Source organism: Parus major, chromosome 4 (genome assembly GCF_001522545.3).
Source record: "Parus major isolate Abel chromosome 4, Parus_major1.1, whole genome shotgun sequence".
NCBI lineage: Eukaryota > Metazoa > Chordata > Aves > Passeriformes > Paridae > Parus > Parus major.
Genome location: NC_031771.1, coordinates 22,372,499 through 22,391,095, shown reverse-complemented (window position 1 = coordinate 22,391,095; position 18,597 = coordinate 22,372,499). Strand labels below are relative to the sequence as shown.

The 18,597-nt window shown below is 39.5% G+C and overlaps 1 protein-coding gene across 1 annotated transcript; it reads right to left on the bottom strand.

Annotated features, from left to right (window-relative positions):
- Positions 1 to 841: 841 nt before the first annotated feature.
- Positions 842 to 18,490, bottom strand: HADH (hydroxyacyl-CoA dehydrogenase). The gene is made up of 8 exons (XM_015625101.2): positions 18,321 to 18,490; positions 15,071 to 15,199; positions 13,572 to 13,729; positions 8,748 to 8,874; positions 7,409 to 7,498; positions 5,797 to 5,869; positions 2,601 to 2,717; positions 842 to 1,558 (listed from the first exon to the last, which is right to left on the bottom strand). Exons 1-8 carry the CDS (start codon positions 18,447 to 18,449, stop codon positions 1,440 to 1,442), a joined length of 942 nt encoding a protein of 313 aa, XP_015480587.1. The 5' UTR covers positions 18,450 to 18,490; the 3' UTR covers positions 842 to 1,439.
- Between the last annotated feature and the right edge of the window lie 107 nt (positions 18,491 to 18,597).

Here is an 18,597-nt window from a genome sequence, read left to right as displayed (position 1 = left end):
AGCTACTGGCAATAAGAACCTTCAGTGAAACTGACTTCATATGTAAGAAGTGGAGTGTATTTCAGTAAAACCAAGTCAGTTTAACATTATATTAGTAAAAGAAAGAGACTGTTTATAGCACTGTTTCTTTCCTTGAATACTTTTTTTCCCAGGCAAGTGGCTCAAAATTAGATGATATGTAATTAAGGACCAGGATCCAATAAACTAAACATTTTAATCTCTACTCAGAGATTTCTTATGTGATCATGTGCCAGGAATTAACCTGTCAGCCTCACTTTCTTTATATGCAATCTGAATTAGATGATGGAGGAGGGAGGAAGAGGCAACTTGGCATTAAATAATTACTCATAATTCCTGTAACTAATAAATATATATATATGTAAGGACTAAGTACAGAAAGTAAAGGAACACTTTAGTTACACTAAGTTGAACTGGAACACCAGTCCTCATGCCCACCTGCTCTGAATACTTGGAGAAAAGACAGGATTTGATGCACTCCCACCATGGACAAATTCAGCTCTGCTAAGCCCCAAGGAAATGAAGTTCCAAAACAGAAAGTGTCTTACACAGCCAGACACACTTTTTACATAGCACAAGATCCCAACTGCAATCCTGTAGGTACTCAACTACAGTAGTAGGGTATTGTGTAAAAATGACACTTAAAATACAACCAACTTACAGGACTCTAGAAACATTCAGAAGCCTTCACCAGCATCCTAACTTATGCCCCTGAGAACAGAAATCACCTGGAAATCTTCATTATGTTTCTATAGCACATAGAAAAAGTAGGCCTTCAACCACTGTTAGAAAATGCTAGAAAACCCCAACGCAAATCATGAACTCTGCTTTCAAATGCTTTATTGGGAACCTTCTGTTCGGGGAGCAGCCTGCCATTGTGGGATTCTTTATTTATTTTTAAATATGTCCTTCAAAACATTGTTCAAGGCACTGTAATTTACATCTACAGATTAGTGGTACACTTAAGAAAAATCCTAACGAAACGACTCACCGCCTTTCCAGGCTGCATTTGCCAGCATGGGAAGAGACTGCCACCCTGTGGGCTCCATCCAAGACACAATTGCAAGCCCCCACACTCAACAGAGAATTGTTGAAAATTTTATTTTTAAGAAAGTGAGGTTATTTTTATGATTTTCCCCATCAACGTTTCAAATACATAAATTCACTTGTCATTCTGTACTGCACCTGAGAAAAATCAGCATTTCATGAAGGCACTGTACATAGAAAGCTTTTTGGAATTACAAGAAAAAAACAATCTACCAAATCAAGCTTTGACCATAGTTAACTAGTGCAATCACTCAGTTCACAAGTGGCTTATGTTCTAAATGCAGCTTGTGCCACCCTTGGGAAGGTTAAAACACCTGTATTATGGCAATGCTAAAGAGCATATACAGAGTTTAACACTTTTTGAGGTCTGGAGTTCATTTGTATTTGTAAAATCCTTCTCCAGTCTTTTTACCCAGCTTCTTTTCTTCTACCAGTTTATTCAGGAGTGGGCTGGGTGCAAAAAGAGGATTGTTGGGTTCTAATGAATGCCATCCTGGAAAGGAAGGGAAGTGGATGAATTAGTAACAGTTCTGTTTATATGCAAAGATAACAGAGATCTGCATCTCCTTAGAAAAATATTTGAAGGTCAGAAAACTGAAGGACTGGAACTTATTCTAGGCTCTCTGAGACCCTGTAGTACAGCTTCATAAAGCCCAGATCAGTATTTATGATTATGCACAAAACTAACAATTAGTCTTCAGGCTCAGTGTACTCCAAACACCTTATAATCACCACCACCAAGGATTTTTTAAAACATTTAAGGAGAACCTTTGAAACATAGTTAAGTACAAGGGAATAAAATAAAGGCTTTGCTGAAAAGAAATTCAAGTGCAAAGAAATTCAAAGATTAATTTCTACCTGTGAAACACATGGTGACTTAGAACAATATAACCTTACTCCACAGTACTGACTAAAAGCAAAAGAGGTTCTGCTGAAAATGCCATCAAAGTGACATTCTGCCTCAGAGAACGCTTAAGCTGCTCATTCAGAAGAACACAACAACCATCAACAAGCCATCACCAATTATCTATGTTTTTGTTACTATATTAACATTCACCCACTTTCTAACTGAAGTGACAGGGAGATGGCTCACTTACGTCTTTTGAGATATTTACTGGGTTTCCTATTAATTAAGAAAGAAAATATGGCTGGTAGAAAAAGGATAGGGACTCTCAACATTTGTTGCTTTTCATAGAATTCCTCACCCCCAGTACATATCACTATTCCCACTGATTCTTTTTAGTTATATAAAGTACAAATATTAATGTTAATATTATTATTATTATCTTCCAATAGCACTTGATGAAGTCAGCAAAGCCACCACTGTTCTGTCCCCACGTACAAAAGGTACAGGCTTACGGTACAAATGCTGTACTCACACAGCATTCTGAGCTGAATCCTATCTCCTTTCTCCTCAACAGTTCAAAGGCTATACCATAAATGTTCAGTTTAAATAATTAAGAGTCACATTTGCATTAGAACACCTACAATTTAGCTAAAAAGTGGAAAAGCAGAAAAAAAGAAGCATGCAGTACCATCTATAATGTATTTACTGGTATCCAACCCAACATAGTCCAGCAGTTCAAATGGACCCATGGGATAGCCAGCCCCAAGCTTCATAGCAACATCAATATCTTCCTTTGATGCATCTCCTAGAGAAAAGATTGACAGTTTGATGAACTGAGAAGATTCCGCATCTCCTTGGTACCACTTATAAATAATTAACAGGGTGTTATTTCACCCTGGTGCAGCTCTTCACAGAAATCTCTGTATGTTTCACAGCCTCAAAAACTGGAGTCAGCATACACATGCTGGAGCATAAAGCTGAACCTCTCACAAAAAAAAGGGAAAAAAAAGCAAGCCCTGCAGGCCTGTTTTCCATTTTCCTCTTGCATTTCAATACAGAGCACTGCACTACTTGTGGAGCCACAGCTACCATGCTGACCCTATCAGAACAACTAAAGGAAGAATTGGTCATTATGAAGACACAAGAGCTGCTTTTAGAGGCAGCAGAACAGGGAAGTAAGGAAACAACTCAATTTCAGCTTCATGAGGTCAGCAGCAGCTTTTGAATGATGCACAGGACAGTGCTACCCTTACACTACATCTGCCAGAACACAAGTGATATCCAGCAGGCATGGAGAGGGGAGCAGGAGCAGCTGAGTAACATGCTTAGCCACAACACCTATCAGCAGAGGGTATCTGTTGGGATCTGAAACCTGAAATGACTGTGGAGGCACAGTAGAATTCATGAATTCCAAAATTATTTAAAAAGAAATAATCAAAATTATCAGAAATTTGTTACTTCTACTTCAGTCTGTGCCTATAAAAACACAAATCCTGCGCTGCCACATTGTCACAGTTAACTTTATCCTTATCCTTTAGCTGGGAATACATATTTCAGACTGTCATCAAAGTAGATGCACCTCTACTCCATACCTTTAACTCATATTTTGAGAAAGCCAGCGCATTTTCTCTGCAGAAGCTATAAAAAGGATGAAGTTATTCAAGCCCCAGAGGTACTTGTTAAGTAACCTCCGTGCTCGATGCGTACAGGCATTCACGGTGTCCAGCAGCTTGGCAGACACAGCCTGTGCAATTTATACACCTAAGATCAGAGAACCCTAGAAATAAATTTACAAAATCTCTTGTAAAGGTAACAACTTCAGTGGCAGTTCTGTATGAAGTAATAATTTATATATACCTCCTTTTACTCTTTAAAGCTGACAAAGTTTTTTTTAAGCCACATTTTATTTCTGAGAAGCTGCAGAGAGTAGCCTTACCTAATTCCAATGTAATTTCAGTTCCCCAAATTCAAACACAGCTAAATTCTCAGCTCACTTGCAGTTGATGCAGGTATACAGACTTATTCTCTCAACAGATTTGTCCCACTTTGTCAAACCTGGGACTTGGCCACCCGACAGTTTCATTACAATGCAATAAAAAATAGTAAAAGGGCAAACAAGGGCTATATCCCTAGTTCATTCTAGTCTCTCCTAGAATAAGGCAGACTTCCATAGAAACTTAGCTAACTGCTTTTTAGTTTTTCCACTAAGGACAGAGTAGTACAGACCACTATACATTAATATTTACAATATGCCCCATTTAAGTCATTGTTAATATACTAAAAGTATATTGCTTCTGCAAAACTGCACATTTAACAGAACAAGATTTTGTACAAATAAAATCTCAAGGACTAGCCCAATAAAATGGCATTTCAGTGCTTGGGGTTACCAGAAAAGAGACAAAATTTCATGTAGATGACAATCTGGCTCAAGTGTCTACTCTGAGAATAAACACAAAGGATGATTTATGTAATTTACAAACACAAATGATAAAAACTTAACCTGATTCACTAGAACATAAGAATTAAAAGACAACCATCAGCCTTCCCAATACATCAACTAGCTTTTTAAATAGATTTCATTAGAGTTAAAAAGTCACAAATGAACTTTAGCAAGTTTGGAAACATCATATTGTGGGAGAAAATACAAAAAGAATAAAGATTAAATCAAAATATTGTTTTGCTTAGGCAAAAGCAGACAGTTTTAACATACAAACTGTTTTCTTCTGCATTTAATTAAAAGTTCCTGTTGTCTCCTGAAATATGCACAATGATACATGTCACTTAACAAAGGCACCTCTTTTAAAAACACTGAAACACCCATACACTTTATTTAAAACTGTGACTTTTTCTAAAAGAACAATGCCCCCTCACATTCATGCCTTTGCCTTTCAAGTCACTAAATTTGCTCTTTTCTTCCTTTGAGATGTAATTAGGTACATCTGTTGATGGATAAACAAGTAGTGTTGTTTTATTATTTTATTTTTTTTTTTGGAAATCAAACCATCTCCTCCATGTGCTTTAAAAGAGAATTTTAATATTTAAAGCATATTTGGTGGAATCCTGAAAATGGAGTGCTTTCATCTGTAAAAAAGCAGTGATTTCAAAAACAAAATGTTTCAAATGACATTCTTAGTAGCACAAATGACACTTAGACCTACAAGCAGAGCATTTGAAATAAAAGCAATTATAGTCTGTAATTTCATCTTTATCCACTACATTCGTTATTGCTTCTTTTCAAAACAAGCCTCAATGCTTTGAAAAATTCAGTGTTTTTTTGGGGATTCATGGTTATTTTTACCTACATATTAATGTAAAAGAGACCAGCAGTGACACTGGAGTTCCTGAAGAACCTATGTCTAAAAATCACCACAGAAGGGGAACAGGAAGTTTTATGTGGCAGTAGCTGAGCTCTAATCACTTCTGTGCCAGTACCATAGTGTCACACTGCTGCACCACTGACCTCAAAACTGGTGGTTTATCTCACAAGCCCCATATAAGTGAACTCAGGAGAACTTTACTAGTGGTAACTATGGGACTTTCAATCACTTTTATCCATGTGTCCAGCACAGAGAGAGGAAAGTTCCTGAACAGGTGGCAGAGGATATTTTTCAATGGCACTTCACTCACCTTGTCACCTCCAAGCCAGAAACATTTTCCACCACCAGGAATTTCACACACAAGTGCCTTCAAACTCTGCATAACCTGACATTTCAAAGTGAAGGCAAGGCTAGCTATACATGCTGGCTCATATTTAACATTCTCTATTCACTTCCAGCCTTTAATGTCTGAAATTTTTGAGGGAATCTCAAGGCTTTTCTGAAGCAATGTAACTTTTAGTAGTGCTATATGTCAACATCCCTTGCAGTCAATATCCCACCAAGTACCTCTCTCAAAAAGTCGAACAGCTTCCATCATATATGGCACCAAGAGACGGTTTACAATAAACCCTGGAGTATCCTATGAAAAATAAAAAAGGGATTCTAAGTAAACACTCTTTACCAGAACTACACTCAGATGCAACATGACAAGTAAGATAAGTGGATGAAGATACTTATTGTATCATTACTTAAGCTGCTCCCAGAACTGTATTTTTCATCTCATCTATCCACTCAGTATTAAGTCATAAAAGACAATGAAATTCAGACAAGGAATGGCACATAAACAGTCATCATGACTGAGAACAAGTAGACTACTACACGCCAAAAGCAATTATCTTAAAACAATATTTTCTTTAGACTTTAGAATTATTAGATTTTCTTTATCAAAAGTCTAATAATACAATATCCTGAAGGTTAGGAGAAAATCACTTCTTCCCTAGCAGGTTTTTTTGTGTGTGTCCACTACCAGAAGCACTCCTGACTAAATAGTCTGCTTCTTCCCCCACTGCTCACTGTTGATACATACTATTGAGAGTTAGGATCATTTTAACAGCAAACATCAACACTAACAATGAAAAGATAAGACACACGCTGTCAGAAGGTAACAATTGAATACGAAACTTCTTTTGCACAAGCATCAATCAAAAGCAGAATCAATCAGACACAAGAGAAAGAGTTTTGCAAATATAGTATTGTTTGGTATATTGCTACTGTTTCAGATATTTATTATTGGTTCCATTTTATCTAAATATTTAATCCAGAGACTCACAAGCAATATTTCCTCTATAAGCAAGAATTAAAAAAGGAAAAAAAAAGTTCAGGTGATAATACTGCATTATTTTCTATCCAAGCTAATTTATGACAATTCATCCTATATTCTACACATTGCATAGTACTAAACTGTGACAGAAATAGAAAAAAAGTCAACTGAGGTCACAGAACAGTTTAGCCAGAATTTAGAGAACATAGCCAGAATTAGAGTTCAGCATCCAGAAGCTGAATTAATTAATCCGGTAACTACCGGATTGCAGGCCCTTCTTTTTATGATCAACTGTCTCCTGGGGGCTGTGAAACTCAAAGCAGTAGCTTGCATAAAGCTATCCAGACCACAGCTTAATGGATTCAGAAGAAGTGTGCTTTTGAAGTAGGGTGTTTCTCTAGAGAAAAAAACCCAAAGCTGAGAAGAAATTAAGATTAATACGCGTCTAGTTACTGCAGTGTTAAGAAAAACTTGCAGTGAGCACACACCATGGAGGATTCAGCCAACTGCCTCACAGTAGAAGAGGCAGAAGCCTTGTGTCTGGCATGGCTAAAGATGAGCTCCTGCTTAAGCTCTCCTGTCTGTGCTTCTGCAGGACTTGAAAAAAGACTCTAACAGTAAGCCCTGATACCTGTGAGTTTTGCTACTCTAGACAAGATGTCTAGAGTCAATGGACTTTGAAGAATTTGTGGCAAATGTGGGTGTTTGTCAAATTGCTTTTAATTATGAAGACAAAGTGGATAATAAGTAGAATGGAAATTCTTGAAGTGCTCATACATCTACTAAAACCTACCACCTTAAAACTAACAGTCTACAAGGACAGACCCTCTGAACATTATTCTATCAAAACATACCCACCTTACAACTGACAGGACTCTTTCCTACTGCTTTACTGAAATCCACAAGTGATTCAAAAGTCTTCTGGCTGGTCATTGGAGTCTTGATAACCTGGGTACAGGGAAGGTAGAGAGAGAGCATAAGCATACTTATGAGCAGAATCTCATTTCCCCTTTACAGCAATGTAATCCAGAACACTCTTCCAGAAATTCACAAAACGTTTTGCAAAACAACAGCTTTAGTGGATAGATATATAACAGACACAAAACACTGTTTTACACATAGACACACCGCTTTGCAACATTGTATTTCTTTAAGACACTTTCCCACTCAGCCACTGGATGGGAATTTTACCATGGATGGATGGTAAAAGGAACCATACTTTGAAAGCACACTTAAGAGATTATAGCACATCAAAACAAAAAAAAAAATTAAAAACTACATTGTCTCTGTTGTCTTGGGAAAGACAAAGACATCACTCTATAGAACCATTTAAACAGCCATAGTTCCTGATATAACTGGTTCTAACAGTTATATAACAGCTACTCCACCTCCACTCAGGTAATTTTAGAGAGTGATAAGGTTTCTCCTTGACCTCCTTTTCTCAAGCTAAACAATCCCACCTCCCTCAGCTGCTCCTCATGTGTGTTACTCTCTGGACTCTTCACCAGCTCTGTTTCTTTTCTCCAGATCAGCTCCAGCACTTCAATGTCTTTTTTGTAGGCCCAGAACTGGACACAGCATTTGAGCTGTGGCCTCACCAGTGTTGAGTACAGAGGGACAGTCACTGCCCTGCTCCTGCTGGCCACACTATTTTTGACACAAGGCAGGATGGCACTGGCCACTTGGGCACACTCTGGCTCATGTCCAGCAGCTATCAGCCAGAACACCCAGATCCTTTTCCCCTGGTCAGATTTCCAGCCCCTCTTCCCCAGCCTGTAGCGCTGGAAACATTGAAGAAAACGTGACTGACTTTGTTCCAAAACTAACAAGGCAATATGCTTTCATCTCCTGACATTTTCTATTGATTTCTACACTGGTATCAGTACTTCTTATGAATAAGCCTCCCTGCTTGAAACGATGGCTATAAACAGCACCTCTGCTGGCAGCTCAGTGGAGAAGTCAGGAGGAGCTTTGAGAATGAAGGAGTTAACTCTGCCTCTCAAACCCGCCCCTCAACCGAGACTGCAGCACCCTCCAATCACTAGAGGTAGCAAATTCCACATCAGAACAGCTGCAAAGTCAGATCTGCTCTGTCAATCTAGCTGAAATCCCCACTGCAGACAATTGCACTGCAGTTGCTGCTATGATGGAACACGATGGTAACAGCCCCTGTAAGGTGTGCTCATAAGACACTCACCTCCACGAGCTTCATCATCGGCACAGGATTGAAGAAATGGAGACCACCAAATCGGTCCTGCCTGGTGGTTGCGTTTGCCATCTTTGTGATTTGCAGGGATGAAGTGTTGCTTGCAAATATCGTATGCCTGGAAATAAGAAATATACAGACTGCATAAAGGACAGTAGAAGACCAAGGCATTAAACATAAGTAGAAATCCATTGGCTAACCATCCAAGAATTCTCAGAAATATCCCTGCAGTTTATCACAGTCCTTTTGCTGAGGTCTAAGTACAGCAATGATTAAATAACCACTGCAAAAACCACTTGACTTTCTGATTCTTGAGGAATTTTACTGAATACTTTTATTAGGTACTGGAGAAAAAGGACTGTGCAAGTAGATAATTTTATTTAACTGCCCAACTCCATTCTACATAATTCCTTCAGCAACCCTGGAAACCTAAGGGTATTTTTATTTGTTGTAAACACATTTACAGATCTACTGGTAAATAAATGGTAAATATATTGGTAAATAAATCATATGCCATGTCAAAAATGCACTTCAGAGTCTTACAGAAAATTTGCAATTTACTTTGATTTAAAATTATCAATGATAGACATAATGAGCAAACCTACCACCAGAGCAAAGATGTGATGGAAAAAAAAAAAAAAACCAGAGAAAATTTAAGACCTGTCATGAATAGGACACTGCAAAGGATACACAAAATGCCAAGAATTTTAAGATATATGTGAAGTCTTTTTCCAGACATAAACCAGATTAACTAACTGCAAATCATAATGGTTTGAGGTTTTTGCTTGTTTGGGTTTTTCCTCCCAGAAATATCTCAAAACCTCAGCAGCCCTGCTATCACACCAAAAACTTACAGAAATGGCTCTTTCTTCAAATCAACAGAAACTAAATTAGAGATTAAAACCTACCTTTCATTTTGGGCTGCATCCTACTATCCCATCAAAAAGTTATCCTACTGTACTCAGCAAATGTTTATCTACATTGATATTTTGCTGACATTGTACTAAGATGTAACTAAGCTTTACAACAGAGCTTTCAGAAAAGTTATGTCCAAGTCATTGGGACATCTTATAGTGGCATTCAAGAAAACATTTCGAGACAACAACACCCACTTTGTTTTCCATTTTTATTATGTTTTCTTTTTTGTTATAGTGAAGGAAGTAAAAAATCCTGAAAACTCCTGTTTACTCTACTTACAAATATTCTTTTATTATCTCCCCAGCATAAAGTGGCCTTAAACTGTTATGAGGTGAGGTACTGAAAGAAGCATTCTGCATTTCATAGTTTTGACCTTGCAAGGTCAGTGCATACAAAAGTCACTGTCACCAAAAATTTGCCACTGCATATAAAAATAAAAATATTCATGTAAAAAAGAAGCACATTGATTTGTGAAATGTAATCACTTCTAAGTTTATATCTGAGTTCACTTAAGATATTTTACCTCACACTGCTACCTCTTCTGTAGCCTCACACAATAGAAAGCCTTTGAAGAAAGCATTGATTTTGCACTGTGAACAAGAGCATTTGAGTTACACTTTCTTCTCTGACCAACTTCAGTTGAGTTTAAAAAAGAATTTTCATGCCTCTGTGGCTTAGAATTACACAATCCTCGCTTCAAGTGTCAGCAGAGTTGGGAGGTTTTGGGAAGCCAGTACTAGTGAAGCCACAGAAATGGCTTTTCCAGCCCCAGAGTGCTTTCTCTTGGTGCCATCTAGTGGCTCAGGGAAAGATGTCAAAAGCAGAGCCCAACACAAGAGAAACGCTAATAAATATTTCCAATAAATCCAACTCTTACAGTCCAGCTGCCTTACAGAGCAAACACTGAAAAACACTTCTTTTTTAACAGTTTTATAATATATTCATTCTAACACAGTCAACAGCTGAAAAACACTGGTCAGGTCCAAGCTGAGTTTCCACATCTAAAGGTAAATCCTAGACCAAGGAACATTGATGGGCATTTCCTACATGCCAGAAAAATCCAAAAAGCAAGTACAGAAAAGTTCTTAAAGTGGATACCCAAAAGTTCTTTTGTCATATTCCTTATGACCCTGTTTGGAAAAGTGCTGCAGCATCTACAAAAATCCTAGCCTGACCTTTTTCAAAATGGAAATGCAAGACTGACTCCATTCAAGGAAAGAAAAACAAAACTGAAGAGTGGGTAGCAATGCTGTGCTCTGCATCAAAGATAATGTCCAAGTAACACAGGAATAAATAGCAAATATGGTGAGTATAACACTGAGAGGAATAGAACGCACAATTCTGCCTTCTGCATTTTGCAAAGCTCCAAGAACACAAACCAGTACGTTCTCAGACTAATGGCACCCAAGAAACAGCATCCACTGTCTCACCAGATGAGAAATACCCTGAGTTTCCAAGGTGCTTTGAGGCTTATTACATTGGATTTGAACACTTAAGAGAAATCCGCTGCCCACTCACAAATACACCTTCTGTCAATAAAATAATAGCTTTCCCATCCCCTACATGTACAGATCCACTGTCAGAGGAATTACAGTTATTTCATAAGAAAAGGAAGAGTAATTAAGTTAATTGTGCTATGCTTTTTCAATGTAATATTTTAATTTTTTGCAGTTCACAGACTTATTTATTTTCCTTGGAGATGTCTTCACAGTGCAAAAATGGGAGATGAACAAGCACATACATGTTGCAGCAGAGGAAACACATGAGCCATGAAATCTAACACAAAGAAAAATGCAGGGTTTCACACACTTTGTATTTCATAGACAGAATTCATCATCTTGTCAGAACAACTGTAATACATAGTTGCTCACATTTCCACCTGCTATCATCCACCCCTGTTGTAAGTCCTGAGGTTTGAATGAAGCCAAGTTCTCCCTCCACAGCAACCTGGTGTTTCCTGGCCTCTGCCTGTAACCCACACTTTAGAGGGCCATCAGTGCTCAGAGCCCCTCAAAAGCAAAGCTCCTCCTGAGACTCAAAGCTGTCTTTAAACAAATCCTGTCTTTGTTACCAATTAACCACAAGTCTACCACCCCTACTGAGCTGACACAACAGTTAGTCCATACAATAGGTTTATAAATTTTGAACTGTTTAGTCTTAGAAAAGACTGTAGAATGTTTGCACTGACAGCAAGGTCTTTCAATTCCAACACAGTGCCATGTGGGATGAGGAAAGCCTACTGCTTCCTTCAAACACATGGATAAACACTCACTACAGGTTTCTGTCTTTCCCACACTAGGCATACAATCTGCAACTCTATACTCTCACAGTTACAAATTGCCTTTTGTATCCAAAGCTGAAATGTTAAAGACTTGACTACTAAGTGTCACTCTTTTACTGGTTTTTCATTTAGACTTTCTACACTGCAACCCATTTTCTTTGTCACTCATTTCACTTTCCTTTATCCTACACATAAGATATCTGTATGTTTATAATAATTTTCAAACATCCTCTTAAAAAGGAAGGCTTCTTGTCTTAGCTGTTTTTCCCAACCCTGGAAAATCATCCCTTTTGCAATGGGCAGGAGCATATTTGAACAACTCCCAGTATCTTTCAACACTGTGATGTAAAATCTGATGTTTTACAGCACCTGTGCTAACAAACAGCTCAGTCTGACAAAAAAATAGCCTCAGATGTTCCAAGCATACAAATTTTTAAGTGAGGCTTCATGTCCCCATGCCCACGTTTCCTTGCTGACTGGTTTTAGACAGTTTACCATTTAGTACACTCCAAGTTGCTCATTAAATACTCGGGCAACCAATGGTCTGTTTGTACAAAATAGGCACAATCCAACCATAACAAGGTACTCTCGTAAATGTGGAAGGCAGCTACATACTTTTGTGTGTCAGGGTAATGGCAAGTTACCCTGTGCTCAGCACATGGCTGCTTGTGATCATTTACTGCTTTCAAAATGACCAGGTAATTTTAATTACTGACAGTATGAGAAAGCCTGAAAATCCCCCCCAGGCTGAAGTCAACTAATGATAACACCTTTTCTCCCCTGACATGATATTCAAGGCACAGCTTGCCCAGCTGACAGGTTAGACAGTCTAGAATATCTCTTAGCCAATACCCCCAGATTTTCCTGCACTAGTTAAAATCTCAACCTGAAAGCAGTCAAGGTCTTGTGATCCTGACTCATCAATTACAAGGCTCAAATTTCTGAGGCTGCACGCTCACCTTAACAGCATTTTTGGGATTGGATACAATTCAACAGTAGCTTTCAATAATTATCAAATATAGTTCAAAGACATTTCTGGGGACTGTAAGTAACTGAATGAGTCCTTAATAAAATATGATTTACTCTTTTACACCACACACAATAATCAGCAATGGCTGTTTCCTAACTCTTGTAATTCAAAGTAAAGTTAGTACACTTAAGACATTATTGAGCTGAGATGTCTTAACACTTGTTTATGTTAGGTGTGCTGGAAACAAATACTTTATCATCCCACTTCCATATTTAAGTATGGGAACACACCATTAACAGTAACCCATGTGTACTGAAACAAGTTAATTCTACTGTTCTGCATTTATAGTTGGATTTAGATTTGAACTTGCCAAGTATATGGGCAATCTTAATGACTAAATATACCTGGAACAACAAATGAAGCAATGCAACAAGCAAGTGAAGCAATGCAACACACCCCAAAATGTTTGTAACATATGCACCTGGCACAACTCTTCCACACCAACATGATAGTCTGGAGCTAGTCTAAGACAGCAAAACTCATTTTTAAACAAAACAGCTAAGAAAATAGGAAACTAACTGTAAGTATAAAAACAGAAAATAAAATAGTCTTAAGTTTCAAAATGTAACAGGAAAAATACACATACTCTGGAGCAAATTTATCCAGTGTCTTGAACAGTTCATTTTTAACTTCCAGGTTCTCCACAATGGCTTCTATCACCAAATCCGTGCTGTGGACCACTGATGCTGCATCTGTGCTTGTTGTGAGGTTCTTCAAGGTCTTCTTAATGAACTCAACACCAGCCTGAAACATTTTCAAGCAGCTGTAATGTCTATTTACAGTAATTTAATTTACTTTTACATGAGAATCCCCTTATGTGCTCTGGTGTTTTTGACCCACCCCCCCAAAAATGCAGGCAGTCTGCCACATTTCCAAATTAATGAAAAAGTTCTAAGTGTGCAGAGGTACAATACTCTCCACTGACAAGATCTTCCTAGCCAATCAAATCTGTTTGGAAGCAAATAGGAGGCCTTTATACTCCTTCTTTTAGGAAGACCTTTTGCTGAAGTCCAACCTTTAGCACAAGAGTCTGAGTGATCACCTGGTTGGTCAATCAGTAGCTATAGTTTCAGTGAAAAAGTGGGGAAAAAATGTTTTCTCACTAGTAAAACTGCTTACATATTCTGTGAGGGCAGAAATCAGAAAGAAATGCGAGACTTTTAGCCAAGGGTAAATGGAGACATATAAAAAATAGGTACAAATAAAAAAAAAGGCCCTACATGGTAGAATATAATGTCATACAAAAAGTGCAAGTATCATGCGGACAGTTTGCTTTTTGATTAAAAGGCTCCCCCATAATTATGTATGTATGCTCGACTTATTCTGGCACTTCCAGACTCCTGCAAACAAGCCCTTTTCATTACCTTTGTCTGCATCCTTTTCTGGCAGTCATCAGTATCAGAATACATTGCATATGTTAATATGTATCAAAAGAAGAAATGAATCTGATGTGGAATTTAGAGAAACAAGCACAGCAACAAGTAACCCTGAGGATACAAAGTTAGACCCATCAAATGCTCCACAGTGGCCTGCTGTACCCAAGCCTTACTCAGCAATCCCAATGCAAAGTTATACATGTGTCACTTGCACTCATTTCCTTTGAAGTAATCCTGAGCCCAAGTGTTATGAGAAAAAAAAAATTAAAAATAAAAGACTCCTTACTCAGGTATTAAGACAATTTTGTTACTATTTGCTTTTGGACAAAATGGGTGCATTCCCAAGTAAGCACTCAAAGGCTGCTTCCTTTTAAGTTACGATGAATAATTTGACTGCATTTCACACTTAGCATCTGTTTTAAAAGATTGCCAAGTTGGTTTAAATCTTTAAATTTTTAAAACTGAAGTTTATTAAGGAAAGAAAATGAGGTAAGACATCTTTCAATCTCCCTAAATTAAAAAAAAATCATAAAAAAAACCCACACAACAAACTGAAAGGCCAGGTTCTTGAGCACACTGGGAAAAAGGTTTTCTTTTTAAGAAAGCACAATAACATGTTCTATAATGCATAACTGCAATATCATAACTTCAATATGGCAGTTTTAATTCTTCCAAGTTTTCCTAGAGGAATAAAGAAGAAGGTGTCAACCTCAGGCTTATCTGCAAATTTCTTCTTTGTCACTCTCTTCAAACTCTCTTCAATTCCTTTAGTAGACTTTTTAAGGATTTCATCTGACTGGTCAACTAACACCACAGTGTGACCACTGGCTGCTGCAACCTGAAAGTTAAAAACAAATAAAAATTCAACATCAATGTCACAAAAAAACCCAACCATATTGATTTGTGTTGACAGACAACACATCAGGCATTTAAGTAAAAGAGAGCTAAAAAGACACTAAATAGAAAAATCATAAAAGCCTGTATACCGTTGGGGTGATGCTGAAGGGATAAAGGTCTCCAACAACTTGAGAGAAAAGGAAAAAGAAATTTCTTTTTCCCCTCACACTGTCTGCAGTGTGTCTGAAGGCATCTAGATTCTGTGGCCGTGGCTGCAGAATAAACAGCCATCTTGAAAGGGACAAGGGTTTTAGCTGAGAGCTTTGGATCTTGTAAGGAAAATGGGCTGTGGAGACCAAAACTGGAACACTGGCAGGGTGAGAAGGTGGCACAAGGGATGGCCAGCCCTGTGTCCCCAAGACACAGCTCTGCTGTGCAGCCATAAGCATGTCCCTGCAACAACAGGAGGGTGACAGTGGAGCTGGGAGCAGCAGTGAACGTTTGCCACTCCAGGATTCCACACAGACAGGAATGGCTGCAAAGTCTCCTTACTATGCACTTGGTGCAAACACTGGATCAGCTACACACAGCACGACTGGATTGCCTTTTTGGATGGTATTCGGGTGGTATTTAACTTGATTTCGAACCTGTAGCATCATTGTCTCACACTGCATCAGCAGATTAAAGATCAGCTGCTCGTTATCTGTTACTTCACTATTTATGTTCCTCTTGTTAGTTAGCAACAGCCTATCTTCACTTGTAGAATGCTTGAACTAACAGAGTTGTGATTTAGTAACTCTGTAAAATAGATATTAAAACATGGTTCCACTGATGGTTTTAAAGTGACTCAACTTCAGAGCTTCCCTTCTGCAATCTTTTACCTTACATTTAATCTTTCATCTGATGACTAAAGACTCATGCTCAACACTTACTTCAAAGCTAGTTGAAATGGAAGGTACAGATATCTCATGAAGCATGGTGATACTCTCATTCAATTTGCCTCACTGAGCCAGCAAATAAAGAAATGCCAGACTGTCTCTGGGTAGCAGCAGTAGAGCTTTAACAAGGGGTCAGTCTGCAGACAGACATTTCTTTATCCAACTTGGTTTTTTTTTTATTTTCACTGTGGACATTCCATAAAAACCACTTAAACCAAGCTTGTACTTCTAGTCCTAACACTTCATCTGTTGGTGATCATCTCTAACAGTGAAGCAAGACTCTCTAATCTTCAGATGAAATATCATTACCAAACACATTTTTAAGGGGTGCTTCACTAAGGATCCATTTATGACACCATCACTGATCAGCTGGTGAAAAATCCTAATAAAATTAATATCACCCATTTCCCACCACATTTACAAGGACAGGAAAGAAGAAAATGAGACAAGATCATACCCTTTCCTTGCAACGCAAACATACTTGCCTAAGTTCTACTGTCCAGTGCTAAATAAGAAACACAAGTGCTGGTGAGTCAGTTAATGCTTTTCTCATACAGAAGTGCTTTTCACAGGGCAGAATCAAAAATTATGGCTTTACATTTTAGCAGAGGTTTGCTTCACCAGACAGTATGAAAAACCAACAGGAGACACAATTTTTTAAGTGCCCAAAAAGGGATGAAAAGCTGTTTTATTAACTGGGTACAGGGGAGACACCACTCAGTGTTATAATGACCTCTGCTTTGAGATAATTTTGGATTGATAAATTGGGGGGAGATGGTCAGCAAAACAATCCTGGGTCCTTAACTGTAGTAGAGGCCTGCAACCCCTGTTACTGTCAAATACCAGACATGTTTCTCTTGACAAGCTGCTCTATGAAAATGCACAGTCAAGGAGAACACTTACCTGGAAAATTATATGCTTTGCTTAGTGTGGATCTTCCTAAAACACAAAAACAACTTTTTTCTAAGTTGTTCTTTGATGGTTCTTCAGTGGAAACCTCAAGCTCTAGTATCACGATACAGAGGAGTGCTTTTATCAGAAAAATGAATAAACAACTGTTTTCTTAGCCAAAGAAAAAAAAAATTGCCTCTCTTTTCCTTCTGCTAGAGATTTGCCAGGAATGTAAGAAATCTTTAGTTCTGAGAAGCAAACCTATAAATTAATTGAAATGGAGAATTGCTATTCATGAGCTCCAGCTCCAGCCTCACTGTCAGTTTCTGCTTGGACGTTTGGCTACTCCCCCTATTCTTTGTGAAGTTTGTGAACTATCCTGGTATCCTGGGCAACAGGTTCTTTCTCAGAATTAACTAAGTGCCGAAATTTTCAGTCACTGAAAGGACTCTTCATTTCCCAAAGCTATGAAGTTAAAGGTGAACTTAAAAGTCAAAGCCCTGAGATTAAACTCGGGGAAAGTAAGTCCTTTTTAAATATTACCCGCTTCATAATTCTTAGACCGACATCTAAATGCTCATTTTAGCCGCTGAATTATACTGATAAAATGTCTAAAATGCCACTTGATCTAACTTGCCTTGGTTAAAAGTTAGAAAAATCTTCCTTCCAACCAACATTTTCCACATATCATTACCCACCGTCTGTTTACAATTAGTCCACGCGTTGTCTTAAGAACCACTTTAAACAATTTAAACTATCAGCCTTGGTTCTTTTCACCAGCCCATCAGTAAGAGCAGTGTGAAAGCTGAGCAAGGAGGGAGCAGCAATACTTTGTACCCCGCCTCGGCAGCAGCCGAGCCCAAACCCGCAGCAGCCTGGCAGCGGAGCGCAGGGAGCGGCCGGGAGCCAGGGAGCCGCTGCTTCCCACACAAACAGCCCGGCAAGGCAAGCGCCAAGGAGTTTCACCACGGACTGTAACACATTCCGAGAAGCGCTAAGTAGGTTGTTTTGTTTTGTTGGGGCTTTTATTAATGCTGGTCCGCCAGCAGACCCCTCACCCTCCCTTGCGCTCGCCCCTTCCCGCCGAGGACAGCGCGGGGCGCAGCACCACGGCCGGGCTCAGCTCCGAGCGAAGAGCCGAGCAGGGGCCGCAGGAGCAGCAGCCCGGGAAGGGCCGCTCTGCCCACAGGGCTCGGCCCGCGGCCCCGAGCACTCTGCGGGCCCGGCCGCCCCGCGGCCGCCATGGCGCCTCGGCTGTCCCGCCGCGCGGCCCGGCCGCCGCAGCGCGCTCACCTGGGCGATGCCGGCGCCCATGAGGCCGCCGCCGATGATGGTGACATGCTTGATGAGCAACTTCTTGGCGGCCGCCGTGGCGGCGTCGGAGGAGGCGGCGCGCACGAAGTGGCGGGTGGCGAAGGCCATGGCGAAAGCGCGGAGCGAGCGGCGGGGCCGGGACAGGCGGGGCGGGGCCGGGCCGGGGTCGGGCCGGGCGGGGCGAGGACCGCGCTCCGCCCCGGGGGAAGGTCCAGGCTGCCCGGTCCCGGCTGCCCGACGAAGGGAGAGGCGCGTT

Excerpts from the sequence above, each read along its gene's own strand:
- HADH (XM_015625101.2), bottom strand. The coding sequence starts at position 18,449 with ATGGCCTTCGCCACCCGCCACTTCGTGCGCGCCGCCTCCTCCGACGCC. Across the intron at positions 15,200-18,320 it reads TGGGCGCCGGCATCGCCCAG|GTTGCAGCAGCCAGTGGTCA; the intron begins GTGAGCGCGCTG and ends TTTAACTTTCAG. Across the intron at positions 2,718-5,796 it reads TGTTCGACTTTTTGAGAGAG|GAGATGCATCAAAGGAAGAT; the intron begins GTACTTGGTGGG and ends TCTTTTCTCTAG.